This window comes from Rissa tridactyla, chromosome 4, assembly GCF_028500815.1.
Source record: "Rissa tridactyla isolate bRisTri1 chromosome 4, bRisTri1.patW.cur.20221130, whole genome shotgun sequence".
Taxonomy (NCBI): domain Eukaryota; kingdom Metazoa; phylum Chordata; class Aves; order Charadriiformes; family Laridae; genus Rissa; species Rissa tridactyla.
The window spans coordinates 29,020,966-29,038,082 of NC_071469.1; the positions used below are offsets into that span (position 1 = coordinate 29,020,966).

The window sequence follows — 17,117 nt, forward strand, 5'->3', positions numbered from 1 at the left end:
AACAACAGCCACAAGTCACCATCCCAGAAAAGACAGAGGCAAGTAGGGAGGGAAATGAAAGAGGGGGAAAATAAAAAAAAAAGAGGGACAGGCAAAGGAAGAAACCAGTAAAATCACCCAAGCATGTGTAAAGCAGCTGTGCCACGTAGAAAAGCTCCAGTACCTGAGTCTGTCAGAGCTCTCCACAAAGGCAGCACACAATGCCCAAGCCCAGCTGGCTGCTCCCCTGACTGAGCCATCCATGCCAGTGCAGAACACCAGGTTCAGCCCACCTTCAGCTGGCTGAGCACCTAGGGTTGTTTGTTAAGCTTGAGAAGTATCCAGGTGAGCCACGTGGAGACCACACTTGGGGGTGTGGTGGGGTGTCCATCATGACTTCCTCAGAGCATGACTCCTCAGGAGGAAGGAGCTGCCAGTGATGTTTTTGACCGAGACCTGTTACCTCACACACATCCCTCTGGTTCTTTCTGCAGTCAGTACTGCAGGCTTTTAGGATTATAGTAATGACACCTGTACCACCTTTGCTCTGGTCTCAACACCCTCCCCCCTCCAGCAGCAAGCTCTTACAATTGTGTTTATACTAAAAATGGCTTAAGCAAAAGTGTACAATTCATCTGGTGAGCAAAGTGTCTGACAAAGGGAAAGGACCTTACTACTACTAGGCATCATGTTCGCTGCCAAAAGACCTTGCTATTTCCTGGGCCTCGCACATACATGTTATGAATTAACTCAGTTCCACCAGCACCTCTCGTTACAACCCTGCTGCCTCAGGGCTTGTGGAGGATGGTTTGGCCTTGCAATTCATCTTCTGCCTTTGGCTTCAGCACTGTTAATCAAGGGATATAAGTAGTCTGGTGTGTATCAAAACAGGCTGGTCTTTACCCCAGCTCAGCTTAGCTAAGTGTGTGTTTCAGTTAGCCCCATTCATGCCAGGATTCTGGGAGAGCAGTTGTCTTCTAGCTTGGTCTTGTAGACCATGATGCTCACCACTGCTAAAATTAGCCAAAGTTTTAAGCCTCAGAGCAGGAAAAAAAAGCAGGAATTCTTTTTATGTTATGACAATGGGGTGGGGACTCCTTTACCCAAACAAGATAAATTGTACAGCCTTTTTCCCCTCACATCTGGTCTAGAATTATATGTGCAGGAACTACTCAAGACAGCATCAATTCCCTTTACTTATCCTATCCTCTGCATTTGTGCTCAGATAGTTCAGTAAAAAGAAATAAAAAATAAAAATTAAATAAAAATTAAAAAGCTTATATTTTGTAACTGAAAATCCACCTTCCTGAGCAGAGCAGCCAGTCGGAGCAGAGCTGCTTCTTGGACCTTCTGGTCTCTCTCCAGATCGGACTGGTTAGATTATCTGGAGGAAGGCAGCACAGTCTTCTGAAAAAAGGTGACTCGACAGAGCAGAGAACTGAGCTTAAGCACTTTGCTAGTCATGGTCGCTGATGGCTTCATGAACGTTGGGTGGACATCTCTGCTAATGTCCTAGAAGAGGAGCCCAGAGCAATAAGGAAATGAGCCTCAAACAACCACCAGTCCCCTCCCTTTCCCTGCAGGGAGAGTTTTTAAGAGTATCCACTGCAATTAGTTCACCAGAGGCCCTCTCACACATGCAAACAGCTGCATTAATTGCACAGTATGCCCCAGGGATATCATACACTGAGCTCTGATGCACACGTATGAAGTAGCAGCCTTGTCTTCAGCGCTGCGCAAAGTGTGGGGAGCCAGGCTGCTCAAGCCCTCACTTGGGCTTTGCCACCTAGCTTCCTCCAGTCCCATAAACTGAGCCCCATTTGGCAGCTGAGGACAGGGAATAAGAGGAATAACCTGCCTCCCTAGGGGCCTGAAATAATAGTTACCCATCTCTAAACAACAGCAGAGCACTGGAGGGCTCATTGCATTGTCAGGGGAGAGAAGCAACCACAGTGCTACCATACATCTGTCCCTAGCCAATATAAAGATGTGTAAAGCCCTGCAGGCTCCCAGAGGACCAGAGCCTAGAGATTCTGCATGACATTAGCAAACAGAGGCCCCAGCAGCTGGAAAAGCTGGGATTACAGCCACCTGTCTGAAAATGCCAAAAAGGAGCTTCCCCCCACAGGCTGGGCAAGAAGCTGTGGGATAAGAGAAGAGAATCGCAGCTGCTACCATAACGCAGAAAGGGCCAGCCCTATTCCGAGGGAGGAGGGTGGCTGGGTGTTGTCCTGAGCTAATGGCAGGGGCACAGCAGGGATTGAAGGGGGATTTACTCACTGTCTGTTCATTATCCAAATTGGCCTGCTGTCTTCGGAGATCAGCCTTAATGAATGCTGGGACAGAGGGAAGAAGAGAGATGTGAAGGCAGTTAAGTCACCATGCAGAGCACAAATCAATTTCCCCAGGACTCAAAGGGGCAACAGAGGCCCCAGAGGAGACAGGAACGCGTAACGGTGAGCAAGAGAAACCCCTCTCCTGGATAAGGCAGAGAGCACTTCTGAAACAGGCAGGGTAGAGTCCTCATTGTAGCATGTAGAAGATGCATCTTTGAGACCCCAGCCAGGGCAAGAAGCCTTGGATCTTCTTTGTAACACAGACCAGCTGCTTAAAGCAGCGCAGCAGCATTGCTATGGGACTGCTGCCTGGGTCCTGGCCTTTCCTGCAGGCACCGCTACACACAAAAGCCATTCAATGCATATGCCAAGCCCAAGGGGAAGAGTCACAACAAAGGAACACTGAAAAATTTAGTTACCTGTCATAACAGTCCCCAGGAACAGGAAGGAACAAAGAAAGATATTCCCCGCCTTCGTCCCGTAACGATCCATGATTTGCCCTTGGCTGATGGTGAAGGCAATACCAAAAATCTACAAACAAACAAAGGCAGCATCAAGCTATGCTGTTACTATAAAGCAGTCTGAACAGCTTCCCAGCTTTACCAAAGTATCAAGGCATATAGGCCAGCCAAGCTGTTGGCCTAGCGAGGCTTAAGTTTGGTTATAAACACATCCAGAGGCACCTCCTGGCAGCTGATGGGAAGACAGGCAACCCTTAAGGCCGGAATCCCATCTCTCACTGGAGAAGAGCTAGGTCCTAGGCTGTTTTGAGCAATGTTGGAAAAAGCAAGGATGACTGGCATCATCATGGATTTTCCTAAGCAGAAATAGAACGGGTGCCACTAGAGAAATGCTATGAGGAACATCATTCAAAGAGCCCAGTCCCAGGGTGCTTAGATCTGCAGTACATTACAATAATCATGGACAAGAAATAGGAGTCAAGGCTGGGAACTACAGTTTAATCTCTCTGTTTATAAAGAGGCAAGTACATTTACCTGTGCGGAGACATTAAGGAGCCCTGATGATGTTCCTTCTGATTCTGGGTATGTCAACTCTGCAGCAAACTCAAAGCCCAGGGGAAGGTATCCTGTCATGAAAAACCTGTAAAGAAACACACAGAAATGAAGACCCATCAACTGCCAGAAGGAAGACTGAAGAGGCACAGTGTAGCCCATATACTTTTGGGGGTGCTTCACTGACTGCACACGATGTTTCCCCTAGGCAGGTGTCTGACTCCCTCACCATGGCACAGGTCTTCGTTCTGCCCAGAAATAACTTTGTCCCCAGCTTCAAGGCACAGAGCTAGGCCAGCAGGGAGCTGCCAGCTGCTACAAGAACGAGGCATTAAAAGCAACATCTCCAACAAGTAACTTTAAGGGGCATCATCCCATGCACAGTCAAACAGCCATCCAGGCCCACTTGCTTTTCATTCCTGCCCACTGGTTATCTATGCAGCTGTGGTACCACTTGTTTGACAAATGCTTTCACTTGATTGCCTGGAACATTTAAGGCAGCTGCAGCTGAGCAGGACCACACTAATGTCCCTAACTCTAATGAAACACATACAAGAGAGAGATGGGAACAGCAGATTGTTTTGTCCTTAATCCACGGAGGAGCCACACACAGGCTATGGCCCTCCCCAGTCCCTCCTGCGCCATGACATCTGCCTCCCTGCTCACCCCCTAGCAGCTCACATGTAGAGGAAAGCAGCTTGCACATGAACTTACCCCAGCATGCCCGCAGTCACAAAGACCACCCAGAGGTGGCCTAGGCTCAGAGTGAAGGTGTAGGCTATCATTCCCGCCAGAGACATGATATAGACAACTAGTGTTGTCTGTCTGCAAGGAAAAGCAGAGTTAGGGTTTTATTTAATCTGGTCCTCCTATTCTTTTCGCCCACAGGTCTTGGTATAGTTTGCAGCACTTGGATTAAAAATAAATAAATAAATAAAGCTGTCAGCTCCCTGACACCCTTACCCCAGACAGAAGAACTGGACTGACAGGGAGCACAGAAGTGCCTGCACACACCGCAAGGCAGCAGGAGGAGCAATAACATGACCTAAGAGTTTTCATGTCCCTACCTCATGACCAGGGGCTTCACCCCCTGTGAGGTCAGGGCATCACATCTATAAGGAGGCACCTATGGGGCAGCCAAGAAAGCTCAGATCCTACTATGGGCTGACAGGTCCCTGGTCATATACTGTACATGCCTCTTGAGGGGGAGAACAAGAGCCAGATAAAAAGTTCAATAATCTTTCTTGGGCATGCTCTGTACTATAACCAGTTGGACACGCTTATAAGCGGCAGCTGAAGGGACTGAGCACTCCCTAGCAGGAAAGCAAAGGGAAGAGGTGACAACACTGCTACAGTGTTATGGGCCTGTATTTTTCAGTGCTATCCATTCATTGCTGCTCCTTTCTGTGTTTAACGGCCTACTGTATGTGGAGAGGTGACGTGCAAGACAGGTTGCCTTCACAGGCTCACCCTCAAGCCATGGGAGCATTTAGCAGGGCTACTGCCAGTTCCACGGCCAACAGCAGCTCAGCCACAAGTTCTCATCTCTGGGCAGAGGGGACAAAGAAACCCAGTGCCCAGGAAGCATGCCAGGCAGATCCTGGGAACGGTCAGACCTGCAGCCTGGCCACGCTGAGGAATGTCAGTGGGCTCAGTACTGCAAGACACACACAGCAGTCCAGGCCGGCTTCACCAGAACTGACTAGACATCAAGGAAACCCTCCCCACATCCAAAACCCAAGGCTCTTTCTAGTACAGGAGGTAGCAAGCAGCTCTTCACAGTACATAGTTTTGGGAGGGATGGAGGAAGGGAGGAAGGAAAGGTAAATCCTTTACCTGACTGAAATTCCACTAGGATCTTGAAAGCAAAACAGTTACCAGAGTTGACAAAAATTTTTGGCTGTTGTCTTTTAGGAAGAAATTAAACGTATAACCATGACCTACTTGTGTAGTTTCTACCAAATTTTAGTCTTAATTCAGTAAAGAATGTGTTTGGTATCAGTTCCTAGAATTCTACTAAAGAAACTAAACCTCAAACTATTTTCACTTTTTTTTTTTTCCTTTTTAATGCAAATGACCACTGTCAAAAATCCAATGCCAAACGGGCGGCCAGTATTATATTGTGTAATAAAATATTTCCAGAACACTGAATTACTACAGATAAAAACAGAATTTTCCAGCTAAGGTTCTGTCCTCCCTCACTGCTGCAATGACTGAAGTCAGTGAGGTTCATGCTCATATGTAGATTCTTATCTAAATACAGGCTTGAGAAGCTAATTTCAGACTTCAACTACCGATCCATACTTACAAAGGTTCACCAAACACATCTAACGTACTGAAAGGCTAAACATTTTGTTGTGACAAGTAATTTTGTTTTGTTTCAAAGGGGTAGGCAAATCCCTTAACCTCCACTGCTGCATCATTTCTAGAATATGTTCTTTCCAATGCTTTCATGAAGAAAAATAGTCATCTGTGAAGGCAGCACGAAGGGGCTGCTTACTTCTGCTATAATCCATTATAGAGAGCTGCTGTGTGGCCGGCACACAGCCTGGAGACTGCAGAAGGAAAAGTGCTGAAGGAGAAGGAGGAGTTAGAAAGCAGCCCCAGAAAGCTAAAGCGAAGCAGGTTAAAAGCCTTTTTCTGCTTAATACAGGTTCCTCAGCTATCTCCTGTGAGTTCCTATACCTCCCGTCCCTTAAACAAGCAGCCACGGAGGAAAAGTGCTGACTAGGAAAAGAGCTCAAGGCCAGAATTACAGCTCCCCGGGCTGCACGACGACCCATGTTAGAATTGGGTGCTTTTTCCATAAACAGGAGTCTCCAAACTGCAGAGCAGTCAATGCTAAAACACAGTGCAGGCCTCCAAGGGGTGGCCCTAACAAGCTTGGTCTCTGCCAGCAGGAACAACTTGGCACATGTTTTTTTTAATTATCATTTTCTCCCCACAGCCAGTTTTGGGCTCAGCGCACAGCTCTTAGGATAGTCCCAGAAAACGTCACCCAGCTTCCTAGGCTTACAGTTCAAGTATTCCAAGCAATTCGTATCTGATTCACTCTGTTGTGACAGTTGCCAACAGTTGCACTTTGCCCCTCATCTCCAGGCAAAGGTGATGAATGAGTTAGTGACCAGATGTGGTCAGGACTTTGTTTCACACTGATGTCATTAGTCAAGCTGCAATAAAGAAGTTCCCAGAAAATGCAGCTCCCCCACACTGAGAACTAGAGCAGGCAGGCTCATAGGAGCAGGCAGCTCTTGAAGGTGTTCTCCAGAACTAAGTTGGGGACAAAATGGAGAAAATCGTTTTATCTTGCCATGAGTACATCGTTTACCACACATTAGCTGTCTCTAAGAGACTATGAGCTTTCCTCCACGGACCTCCCTGAATCATTAGGCTCCAGCAGGAAAAAAAAAAAAAAACAAATAGACAGACCTTTGTGAAAGAACAAGGCCACAGGCTTGAGTGCTGTGGAAATCACACATCTGAAGCCACGCACTGAGCGGCTGCCTGCTCACCGCGTTCCCTAGCTGGGACTTGAACAGACAGCCCTGACTGTGACTCCTGCTGCAGGGAACAGCCACAAGCACACAAGCAGACTTCTGCTAAACCAGACTTTAGCAATACCCATCTCCCCTCAGCATACCACTGATGACACACAAAAAAAAAAAAAAAAGATTGCCCAGCAGTCCACGCAAGAGCAAGACCCAAAATTTTGACAAGGGTTTAAACTGAGACACAGGTAGACACTGGTGCATAGGGAAACAAAGAAACTCCTGGGGAAAGACACCAAGGCAGAGCATTTCTCAGGAAGTGGCCTTTGTCACCATGTCACTAGAGGACAAGAAGAATGCTTTGTGACCCTAGGGCATGGAAGAATGCCCAGTTTTGCTTGATAAGACCCTTATCATAGCCATAAATATCTTACGGAAGAGATAAAAACATAAAGAAGGAGAAGCAGATTCACAGAGGACATTAGCACAGCATTCTGGTGTTTTTAGCAAGCTGTTCCCATGATGGCCCTACAGGGACTGATCATTATCATCTGGAGCAGGTACCACCAGACTCCTTAATGGACTGACTAGTGCAGTGAGTGCAGTTACACCTCCTGCTACATCACCTTAGGACAACGGGGGTTAACCTCCCTCTATGCTCTAGGGTGTGGGAAGGAAGCAGTGCTACTGGGAAGGAAGCAGTGCTATGAAGGCACCAGCTGCCAAGTCTCTGTGGCAGAGCCAGGAGAAGATCTGTGAAGGAGCTGACACGCTTGTCACTTAGGTGAACCTAAGCTGCCCTGACATTCATCTGCCCTCCCAGCCACATTCCCTACCCTTCTGAAGAGGCGGATTAAAGAGCTCACACAAAAGACTGTGAGAAAAGAGAGACCTTAGGGAAAAAAGCCAGCCAGGGCCAGCACCATCAGGGGACAGGACTGAAATGGAGAGCACAACTCCTGCTGTTCAGCGAACTTCAGAGGAAGCCCCGGAGTAAGGCTTTGGTGGGCACCTGGCAGCCAGCCAGGGTCAACCCACCACAAATGGCCATGGCCCAGCCCAGCCATGTCTCACAAGGTCACTTGGATGAGGAAAACCAAGGGGACTGGACCAGACTTGCAGGGGGGTGGAGCTGCAAAAACGCTATAGTCAAGCAACATCTGAAGCAACAAATGAATAAGGGGTGAGGGGAGGCCACAGCCACGTGCCACAGCTTTAGGTGCTCACTGGAACGTTGTGTGCAGATCCACAGCGCTCTGCTGTACAGACTGGGATGACAGACAGCCTCCACAGGTTTTGCCATGAGGACAGCACACTCCAGGCTGTGCAAGAGCCTGAAAGAAGGCCTGGTCCCTATACTCCCAGAAGGATCTCACTGCTGAAGACACCGAGATGTCAGATGCTGGAGAAGGGAAGAACTGAAGAGGGCTGGTTTGGTTTTCACTGCCCCCTCATCCTTTGTCACTCAGTTTTATGCCACTTTCTTCCTGTATGAAGGTCACAGAGAAGGTAAATTGGTAAATTATTTACATAAGACATATGTCATGACAGGGTGAAGGCATATCCACTACACAAGGACTAACCTGGAAAAGGGCTACAACAAGACGACCCAAATTGCAGGCCAGATTAGGCTGAAACAGCACTCAGCTTTCAGTGGAAGAGACCCAACCACCCTATTCTCCAATATCCCCAAGTCTTTCCTCCCTCTCCCAAATTTTAACACACTTTGGGCCTGTACAAACGTAGGTTTAAAACCCCACTTGGGGTCCTCTGCCTAGTCAATGGAGAGAGACAGGTATTTCTGACACCTTGCCTTACGGAGATGAAGAGATGACAGTGGAGAGCGTTGTCTGGAACCAGCTGGATCTGAGGCAATGTGAACACCGCCCTTAAAAGCGAAGCTTGGCCAAAGAGAAGTGCTGATGATTAATCCAGTCCCCAAACCCCTGGTTCTGAGCCAGATTCCCCTACAAATATCAATATACCTTGGAGTCTCCAGGTGTCACAATCCCATCTCTCCTCCGAGCCAGAAACCTGAAGGATGTACACGGAGCCCCATTTAACGCTATGACAAAACGTGTCCCTTCAAAGCGGCAGGCTGTTCTCGACAAGCCACCAGAGGCAGCCCCAGTTCTGGGACCGCTGGCTCGTCACAACGTAACTCGCATATTTGTATGGGCCAAACCTGCGCCTGCTAATTCCAAAAATAAGAACAGCACAGGGGCTGCTGCAGGGACTTGCCTGCCAAATAAAAGCAAGAATGCAAGACCATTTGGTGCCTGAGCATGACAGATGGGGAAAGCCTGACTTAGCACAGCTTCACCCTTTCAAGGAAATGCTGATGGGACAGTAAAGATCAAACACGCGTGTAGAGCTCTGCAATTCCTTCTGTTATTAACCTCCCCCTGCTCCCCTCAATCACAGCTGGATCCCATTCATTTGCTTCCCCCTCTCTCCCTAAAAAAAGGACTTGACATCTTTCCTTCCTGATTTTCATGTGCTTACCATTTCATTCCTGACACTATCTGAGCAGCGGAGGGAAGGGGGAGGGTACCTACCTAGAACATCTGGCATCTTGACAGTTTTTTTAAATAGACTTTTAAATGGGGCTAAATAAAGACTCTATAGCACTCAAAAATTTTGCTAGTTCCACAGAAATCCAGTTTGTGGGCTGAAATGGGGAAGAAATTCTTAGCAGTGTTTTTCCTCACCTATGGCTAAATCTATCCCCAGATAGTCGCCGGGGCCTGTAGTATAAATTCCATGGGTGGCATAGCCATATTTTTCTGCACTCTTAGCCAGCTCTGCCCACCTACGTGGTCCCCCTCCAAGCAAGCAGGGGACATGGAACAAATCCAGGATTTATTATTTTTCCCCCCTCTCCCATTCTGGCCAATTTCAAGTCCCAGCTCTGCCTGGTGAGCCATAAAGCTCTTCAGCATTCCTGCTGCAACTTAGCTCCACTTAAGGAGAATCAGGAAGACCATCTGCCCTAGCAGTGCCAGTTGAGGCTACCTTACCATTAGCCCCGGGCTGGAAAGAGACACAAGCTACGTGGAACAATTAGCTAGGGCAGCTCATAGCAGCTGCGTTTCTACTTCCCAGGACTGCCAAATGAGAACTGCTCAGTGGCACACAGTGATCTAGAAACAGCAACAAGCAACCTGCCAGTCTCTGTATTAATCACCTGCTCCTCCTTCCCCAGCACCCCCAGGAGTCCTCAGCTATCATTCTTTCTTGTTAGAGAAGCCCATTTCCTCTCCATTTTTGATCCCCCAGTTGACAGCGAGGGCCAGAGGCCACTTCAGAAGCTGCAAGCCCACAGCTAGCCAGATTCATCTAAGCTGCCCACAATGAGAACCTGCTTTTCTGGCCCAAGATACCAGGTAGGATAATGACAGTGGGACTCCCCCACATGAAAAGCTGCTGCAAAGAAAAAAACCTCTGAAATTGCTGTCAGCTCATCACCAGTAAAGTCCCCTCTCACCCAACCTGCTCAGGCAACAGGTTATAGCACAGTTCTCAAAGCCAGCAGGGAAACTGAAAAGCTGATTACAAGGACCCCAATGTAAGACAGGAGAGGCACTCTCCATCCCCTGGGACACCCTACAGAGGTCTGTCAGTGAGATGATCTGAGTTCCTGAGGACTGGGAGCTGCAGGACACCCAAAGACTCTTAGCCGTCCCTTTGCAGATAGCAGAATATGCTAGCCAGATCCGCCCTCCCAACCCACCAGGCAGCAAATCCAGAATCATCCACCCGCAACCCCAATACCCCTTATGCCTGCCCTAAATACAGCAACATGCCCTCACACAATGCCTCTGGGCACTAGATTCAATGTGGTTTTCATTAAGCCGGACAAAGATTCACAGAAGCTGGTTTGTAAGGGCTGAGAGATAGTCTGGTACAGTCTTGATTCTGCTTGTGCCAAGAACTCTCTCATCCCCGACAAAGCAGCTGCTGAGCCATCTCATCCTCTCCCTATGCCTCCCTAGGGACCACTAGACCTTGTATGGGTCCGGTGGAGACTAACACCACACAGCTCCAAACTTTGCTTTAGACTAAATGGATTTTGAAGAACCGTATTTTTTTCTTACAAACCCTCCCAATGATTTAGTCCTTGGACTGCCGAGTTGCAACTGCACAGGGTTGCTCCTTGCACAGTACGGGGGAAGAGCCTAGGGGCACAGAGGCAAACAAGGGACTTACTTGTAGGTTTTGGTTCTGTCCAACCAGATGCCGGAGATCAAAGCCCCAACCATCCCCGACAGTATAATGGTGAGTCCAATCCTGCCAGCATTCACCTCCTCCCCCTGTGGTGAGACACACACACACACACTCACACAAATGCAGGGGCTAAGTCATAGCCAACACGAAGCAAAGTGCAGAGAACCCCGAGAGGAAGAGACACCAAAGTTAGTGTCCCATACATGTCTTCTGCTGGTAACGCACTAACCAGAGCTAGCCTTTGCAAGAACACTTTTGAGCCCACTATGAGCCAATGCAGTGTCCTATTCTGGCCCATGAAGAAAAGTGGTTTGGCACTTCTCTCTCAGCCAGCCTAGAGAAAAAGGTGAACATTGGCCAGCGTGAACAGACACTCTCAGTGGAGTCAGCATAAACCCTATGAAGCTTGCTGCCCGGTGTTAGGATTTGGGCCAGACTGACCAGGAAGTATTGGGACCAGCTATAAGGCAGCACAGAAAGGAGCTCTCTGGCACGCAGCCCCAGCAGTAAGCTCTACAGTAGCTCAGCTACTGAAGCACCCCATCCTTCTGCCACCAGAGCACGAGTGCGGGCAGCCTCCTGGTACAGATGTCCCAGTAGAAATCACTGCCAGGAACAGGGTGGAGGCAATTGCTGGAAGAATTTCTCAGAATAAAATGCTCTCATTTAGGGTGTAAAAGGAGCTGTCTTCTCTAGAGTTCACCGGCTTTCGCACGGGGTGGGGTAAGAACTAAAGGAACGCCTGCCAGCCAGTCAACTTGTGCCAGAGCCAGCCAGAAGTACCGTAGCATTGCATTTCTCACAGACTCTACTTCGGCAGCCAGCACTGGACAACAGCAAGCATCAGAGGGCCACGAGAGTTGGATGCACTTACTGGGTAGTGATGGATCACCATGCGGTTCAGCAGAGTGGACAGGGCGTAGAAACAACCTGTATTCAGACCTGAGAGGGGGATAAAAATGCAGCACATTCAGAGCCTGCTACTCTCCTGCTGGGTAGTGAAAGGGTAGAAATGCAAAGAGAGAGATCTTTGGGAGCAGCGATCCACAACAAGGCTGCCAAGTCTCAGGAGAGCCAACCAGACTGGCTAGACAGAGGTTACTGAAAGAAATGCAGACCAAGGACAGCCAGATCTCAGTATGCAGGAGGAAGCATCCTGCAGTTTCAGGATGGTTCCTACCTTAGCAGCTAGAGGAAAGCCTGTGCACGTTTCTGGTACTGAAACGTCTTGCAAGTCCTGCATAGGGTCTCAACCCTCCCTTACAGCCAGACCCATCTTTAGCATTGGAGTTTTCTCCTCCCCCCAGCCAAGGTAATATACTAGAAAAGCACCTTCCTCATCATCACACCTTTAACAAGGAACTGGGATTCAATTAACACCAGTGCCATTGACCTATGTGGTTTCCTTCCAGAGAAGGGCCTGATAGCACTCTCCCTGCTGACAGCCAGTAACAAACATCCTCTCCAAGCCAAGAAACACCAGAAGGCAAGTAGGCACGGGGCCAATGGCGAGGCACAGACCGCACTTCCCCCAGGCACCTGGTGTGTGCGTCTGCATGGGAAAAGTCTTGCATTTTAAAAGATATCACTGAAGCCTGAAAAAAAAACCCAACTGTGAAAGTAATTGTCTTTCTGAAAGGGAAGTTAGATTAACTGTTACAAGCATCAGCCACCTGGTGAAGGTTTCTCAGTATCACCCAAGGTGAGAATGGAAACGGTTGGGGTGATACTGGTCAAGCCCCATTCAGACACTCTGCTCCAGCTTACGTGCAACTCTGGTTGAGTTAAATGCCTTCCCAAAGGGCACAAAACCCAAAAGCGTTGCTTACAGCAAACAAGAACATCCACATGGGCGCTAGACCAGCAGTACTGCAACGGCTACACTCTCACCTTGGGCGATACTGAGAAACCTTCCCCAGGTGGATGAGGTCTGTAACAGTCAGTGCAACTTTCTTCTCAGAAAGTCATTTACATTTGCTGTTAGTTTCTCTTCAAGGCTTCAGTGATCCCGATGGGGGGAGGGATGGGGACACAGATTTCACCGCTGCAGTTCACACATCTATAGGCTCCATAAGGAGGCATGGGTTTCAAAACTCTGGCACAGATGCTTGAAATCCTGACAGAACAGATACATGTCAAGTTCCCACTTCCTACTTTTCCTCTTTCAGCCTCAGCTAAATGCAGAAACATCGCAATACATGATACGGAAGTGCAGTCTATCAGGCAGAGCTTTGACAAAGAGAACAAAACCCTGAGGTCCCCTAACCCTGAAGTCCTCCAGCTCCCCTGACCCTGAAGCACTCAGCAATCCTGCACCTAGCTGTCCTCCACTGGGACATCAGATACCCATTGCTCTCCACAGCTCATGAAGCACTCTGAGAAGCCACAAGATTGTCAGCTGGAGGGGACATCACACTTCTTTCACATGCCGTCTCTGACAACATCAAGTGTATCTTCATGGCACAGAGAACAGATGAATAATCTTATGCAAGTGATCCCAAATAAGCCAATTGCCTGTGCCAACGCTCCCTGCTCCAAACGCATGTGTCGGGAGTACAGGAGAGGCTAGTAAGCTGTGTGACATGCTCTTTAGGCAGGAGGAATCCACCCAGTCCTTTCCAAGAGTTACTCAGAAAGGCTGGAAACTCCTTCAGGGCCAGCAGGCAGGGAGGGGGGAAGAACAATTGGAGGTTCCACAGCAAGGAGGTGCCCTCCAGCCTTGAAAGCCGGCTCTTTGCAACACTTCGCTATGGCAAAAACATCCCACAAGAGCCTAATTCAGCTTTATCTTATCTCCACCTCTGGAGCACCCTGCTCACTGGGAGACACCACAAACTGCAGTGCCAGGACATGGGAGCATGGCAGATCAGCACCGTCCCTCTACCCACTACTGCTTCACTTCAAAGCTGGGCATAAACATAGACCAGTCATTTGTGTACCTCTAATTCTCGCCCAGCCAAGGGGACAGCAGCCTTTTGGGGACAGCCAGATGCTGCTCTGGTAGTTGATGCTGTCAGTACGCCAGCTTCACAGCAGCTCTATGATACATGCTATTTCCAAGAGAGAGAAGGGCCCCTGCTCCCAAGCTGGGCAGAAAGCAATGTAGAGTTGGCAGCAACACTTGGCACCAGAGTCACGCAAAATATTCTAAGAATTAAGACAATGTGCTGAATTTGCATTTGTGAGGGCTGGCAAAAGTTGTAGGCATTTCACATGTCTCGGTTGCTCCGTGAAGTTTCTCTGTGAGTTACAGCTGTTTGAATGCTCAGAAAACAGGCAAGGGTTGTTTCCAATGGGCCAGTGCCCACTTGCCCATGCAGATGAGGAAAACCAGAACTAGTAGCTGGGAGCAGGACATCTGAAGGTCCAGTCCCACCTGATTCATTAGCTAGTTGCCGTGGTTTGCTTGTAATGTGCTGTAGATGAACATTTTTGAGACATCACGGTGCCTCCTCTATTTTACAGAGGCTAGAAAGGGGAAGTTTATTGCCTACGGCTCCAAAAGGAACTTCCTCCAAAGAGGAAGTTTATTGCCTACGGCCTTAGACTAGAACCCAAGACTTCTATAGCTAAGCAGCCTATTGCCTATATGCCAGGCTATTGGTCTCTCTCTTCATGCTCATTATCCTCCAGGATAACGGCTCCTTATGCAGATCTCACTGCCCTGTATCCTCCTCACTGCCCCTTCACCTTTTCAAATGCTGATTCTCTGGGGCTGTCTCATCACTCCCACTTTACCAGCCTTTCCCACCCCCTTCCCGCCTACTGCCTCCCACTAGCAACATGCTCTCCAGCGCAAAGCCCAACCCAATAAATTCAGAGTTCCTTAATGCCCACACCATGCTATGCCTCAGCTTTACAGAAACAACGTCAGCAGCCTTTGGGAAAAGGCTGTCTGAGGGTTTTCCTGAAAAACAGTTCACTAGCACTAGCATAGCCACAGTGCCACCAATGTTTCCAGCACTGTAAGTCTTACCACAGGAGAGGAGTTGGCAGCTGCTGGTAACACCAAGACATTAGACATCTGCAGACCTGTTCTGACCTGGCATAGGAGGCCTAAGGGCCCTCATTCTTTCTACAGCCAGGGGAGATGAACAAGGAGCAGGTTTCCCTTTCTCCCCCCTGACAGTCACTATGCTAATACAAAACCTAAGAGAGGATGCAGGTATGCGCTAGCTAGGTAGGATGACTCAGTTGCACTCATATTGCTGCAGATGTCTTAAATCTTGGGCAACATAAAACTTTTGACTTGACTAGGAAAAACTACCCCCTTTTTAAAGCCAGACTAGTTAAAAAAAAAAAGTTTCACTGTATAGTTCCCTCTCTGAGTAACAGTCACCATCTCAAGTCAAGCCGGAGATTGACGTGAGGCTGACGCACAGAATAAATGCACAGACCATCAGAAAGACAGACTGAATTGTGAGCCACTGAACTGCCTTTCCACGCTGTTTGTGGCTGCCAGAAGGGAATTTTCCCAGGAAGGTCAGATTCTAAACCTGCTCTTCGTACTGAGATCCCTCCTCTCTCCTTTAGGACTTGCTTATGCCTATTAGAACAAATGATTTCCCCTTTCTTTTCCCTGAAGGGTAAGTGCAAACTGAGCAGATGACACAATCCAACTTTTAGACACAGTCTGCCTGGCAGTTTTTTCTATCTCCACTTTCTGAGAGGACATCGTGTACTATGAAAAAAAAAAAAAAGAACAAACCACCAAACCAATCCAGCAGCTGCAATGCAAACCAGCAGAGCTTAAGGGTGATCTGAGAGGGGAATTTCTAGAACACCACTGCACTGAAAAAAGAGAAGATATTTCAACAACTCCAAAGACCATTAGCACCCTCAGCAGGTACAAAACCACCATCTCACTCTCTCCAACCTGGCTACTCATCCACCAGGTCCTTTAGGTAGAACTGCTGGCAGAACTTGCAGCACTACTTAACTTTCCCCCTGAGGAGCTTCCACAGCAAGCTGGTAGGAAGCGAGGACCAAACTCCCTGCAGACTAGCTGGCTACAGTACATCCTATTATGTAGCCAGGCATAGACCACAATGGCCTTTCTGCTAAAGAGAAAAACACTTTTCCATATGACAATTCAGCATCAGGAACAGATTCAACACATCACACTACCCTCAGAGAAACAGACCAAGACTGCTGAAGAGAGGCAAGTAGCAAACCCAGTGTGCAAGGACAGATGGCAAAAGAAAATGTCCTCCAATCTTTCCTTCCATTTGCTTCATGGGGACCGCCAAGGAAGCTGATGCAGTTTGCACATCTGCGTGCTCCACATGACCTCCACTAGGATGCCTGGCAGCAGTACCCTTGCCTTGGGAAATGACTTTCACTCAGTGCTGTGACTTGCACTCAGACACAGCTCCATATTATTTCTTGGGTAAGCACTTAGATTAGTTCATTGCAAGTAACTAAGTGACTAGAAAAAAAAAAAAAAGATAACAGGATAAGGAAATCCCCTGAACAGAAAACAGTCAAAGACTAGGAGAACAGTAGTGGGGGCACATTGTCCTCTGTGTGCTTGCCTCGCTTTTGTTCTTCCCTAGGCATTTGCTTGTAACTGCTGCTGGAGCTAGAAGGACTCCTGGTCTGTGGCAGCACAGCTAGCCCTATGCTCCCCTAAAACAACTCAGGCCAGTTACTGTCCCAGCACAGCACGAAGAGGGAGGGAGAAGCTAAATATGTCTAGCAGTGAAAACTGCAAAGAAGAAAGGCCAGACCTTACCGTAAGTGACCATGAGCAGCAAAAAGTTGGCATTGCGGAGCAGACGGAGGATTGATTGCACGTAGGAATACTCCTCTGGTGGTCTTGATTGGATCAAGGCTTGAGCTCGGCTTGGAGGGTGCAGGGGCTTCTCCTTGAAGACTGAAACCAAACACAAAGTACACCTGTTTGTGATGGTGCAATCAGGGAGCCTGAGCACACGCTGTGAGTAGAGCCATTTAAGGGACAGCAGAGGGACTATCTAAAACCAAGTGTACAAAACACACCATTGTCCTCAAGCTTTGATCTCCATTCATGAGCTTACCCAGGAACAGGGAAGAACAGGGTCTCTCCAACATAA

The 17,117-nt window shown here is 48.4% G+C and overlaps 1 protein-coding gene across 4 annotated transcripts in view; it reads right to left on the bottom strand.

Annotated features, from left to right (window-relative positions):
- The window catches only part of FLVCR2 (FLVCR heme transporter 2), a 39,696-nt gene that overhangs the window by 7,041 nt on the left and 15,538 nt on the right, over nucleotides 1-17,117 (bottom strand). The window contains exons 3-10 of one of the 4 annotated variants that reach the window (XR_008466167.1): nucleotides 16,778-16,918; nucleotides 11,918-11,985; nucleotides 11,026-11,129; nucleotides 4,043-4,153; nucleotides 3,311-3,416; nucleotides 2,735-2,846; nucleotides 2,260-2,315; nucleotides 1,282-1,491 (exon numbers count right to left, since the gene is read on the bottom strand). Coding sequence is in view for 3 of the 4 variants with exons in the window: in XM_054199997.1 (XP_054055972.1) it covers nucleotides 2,023-2,315; nucleotides 2,735-2,846; nucleotides 3,311-3,416; nucleotides 4,043-4,153; nucleotides 11,026-11,129; nucleotides 11,918-11,985; nucleotides 16,778-16,918 (935 nt within the window). In the remaining variant the exon portion in view is untranslated. The other 3 variants (XM_054199998.1, XM_054199999.1, XM_054199997.1) reach the window with 3 other exon arrangements.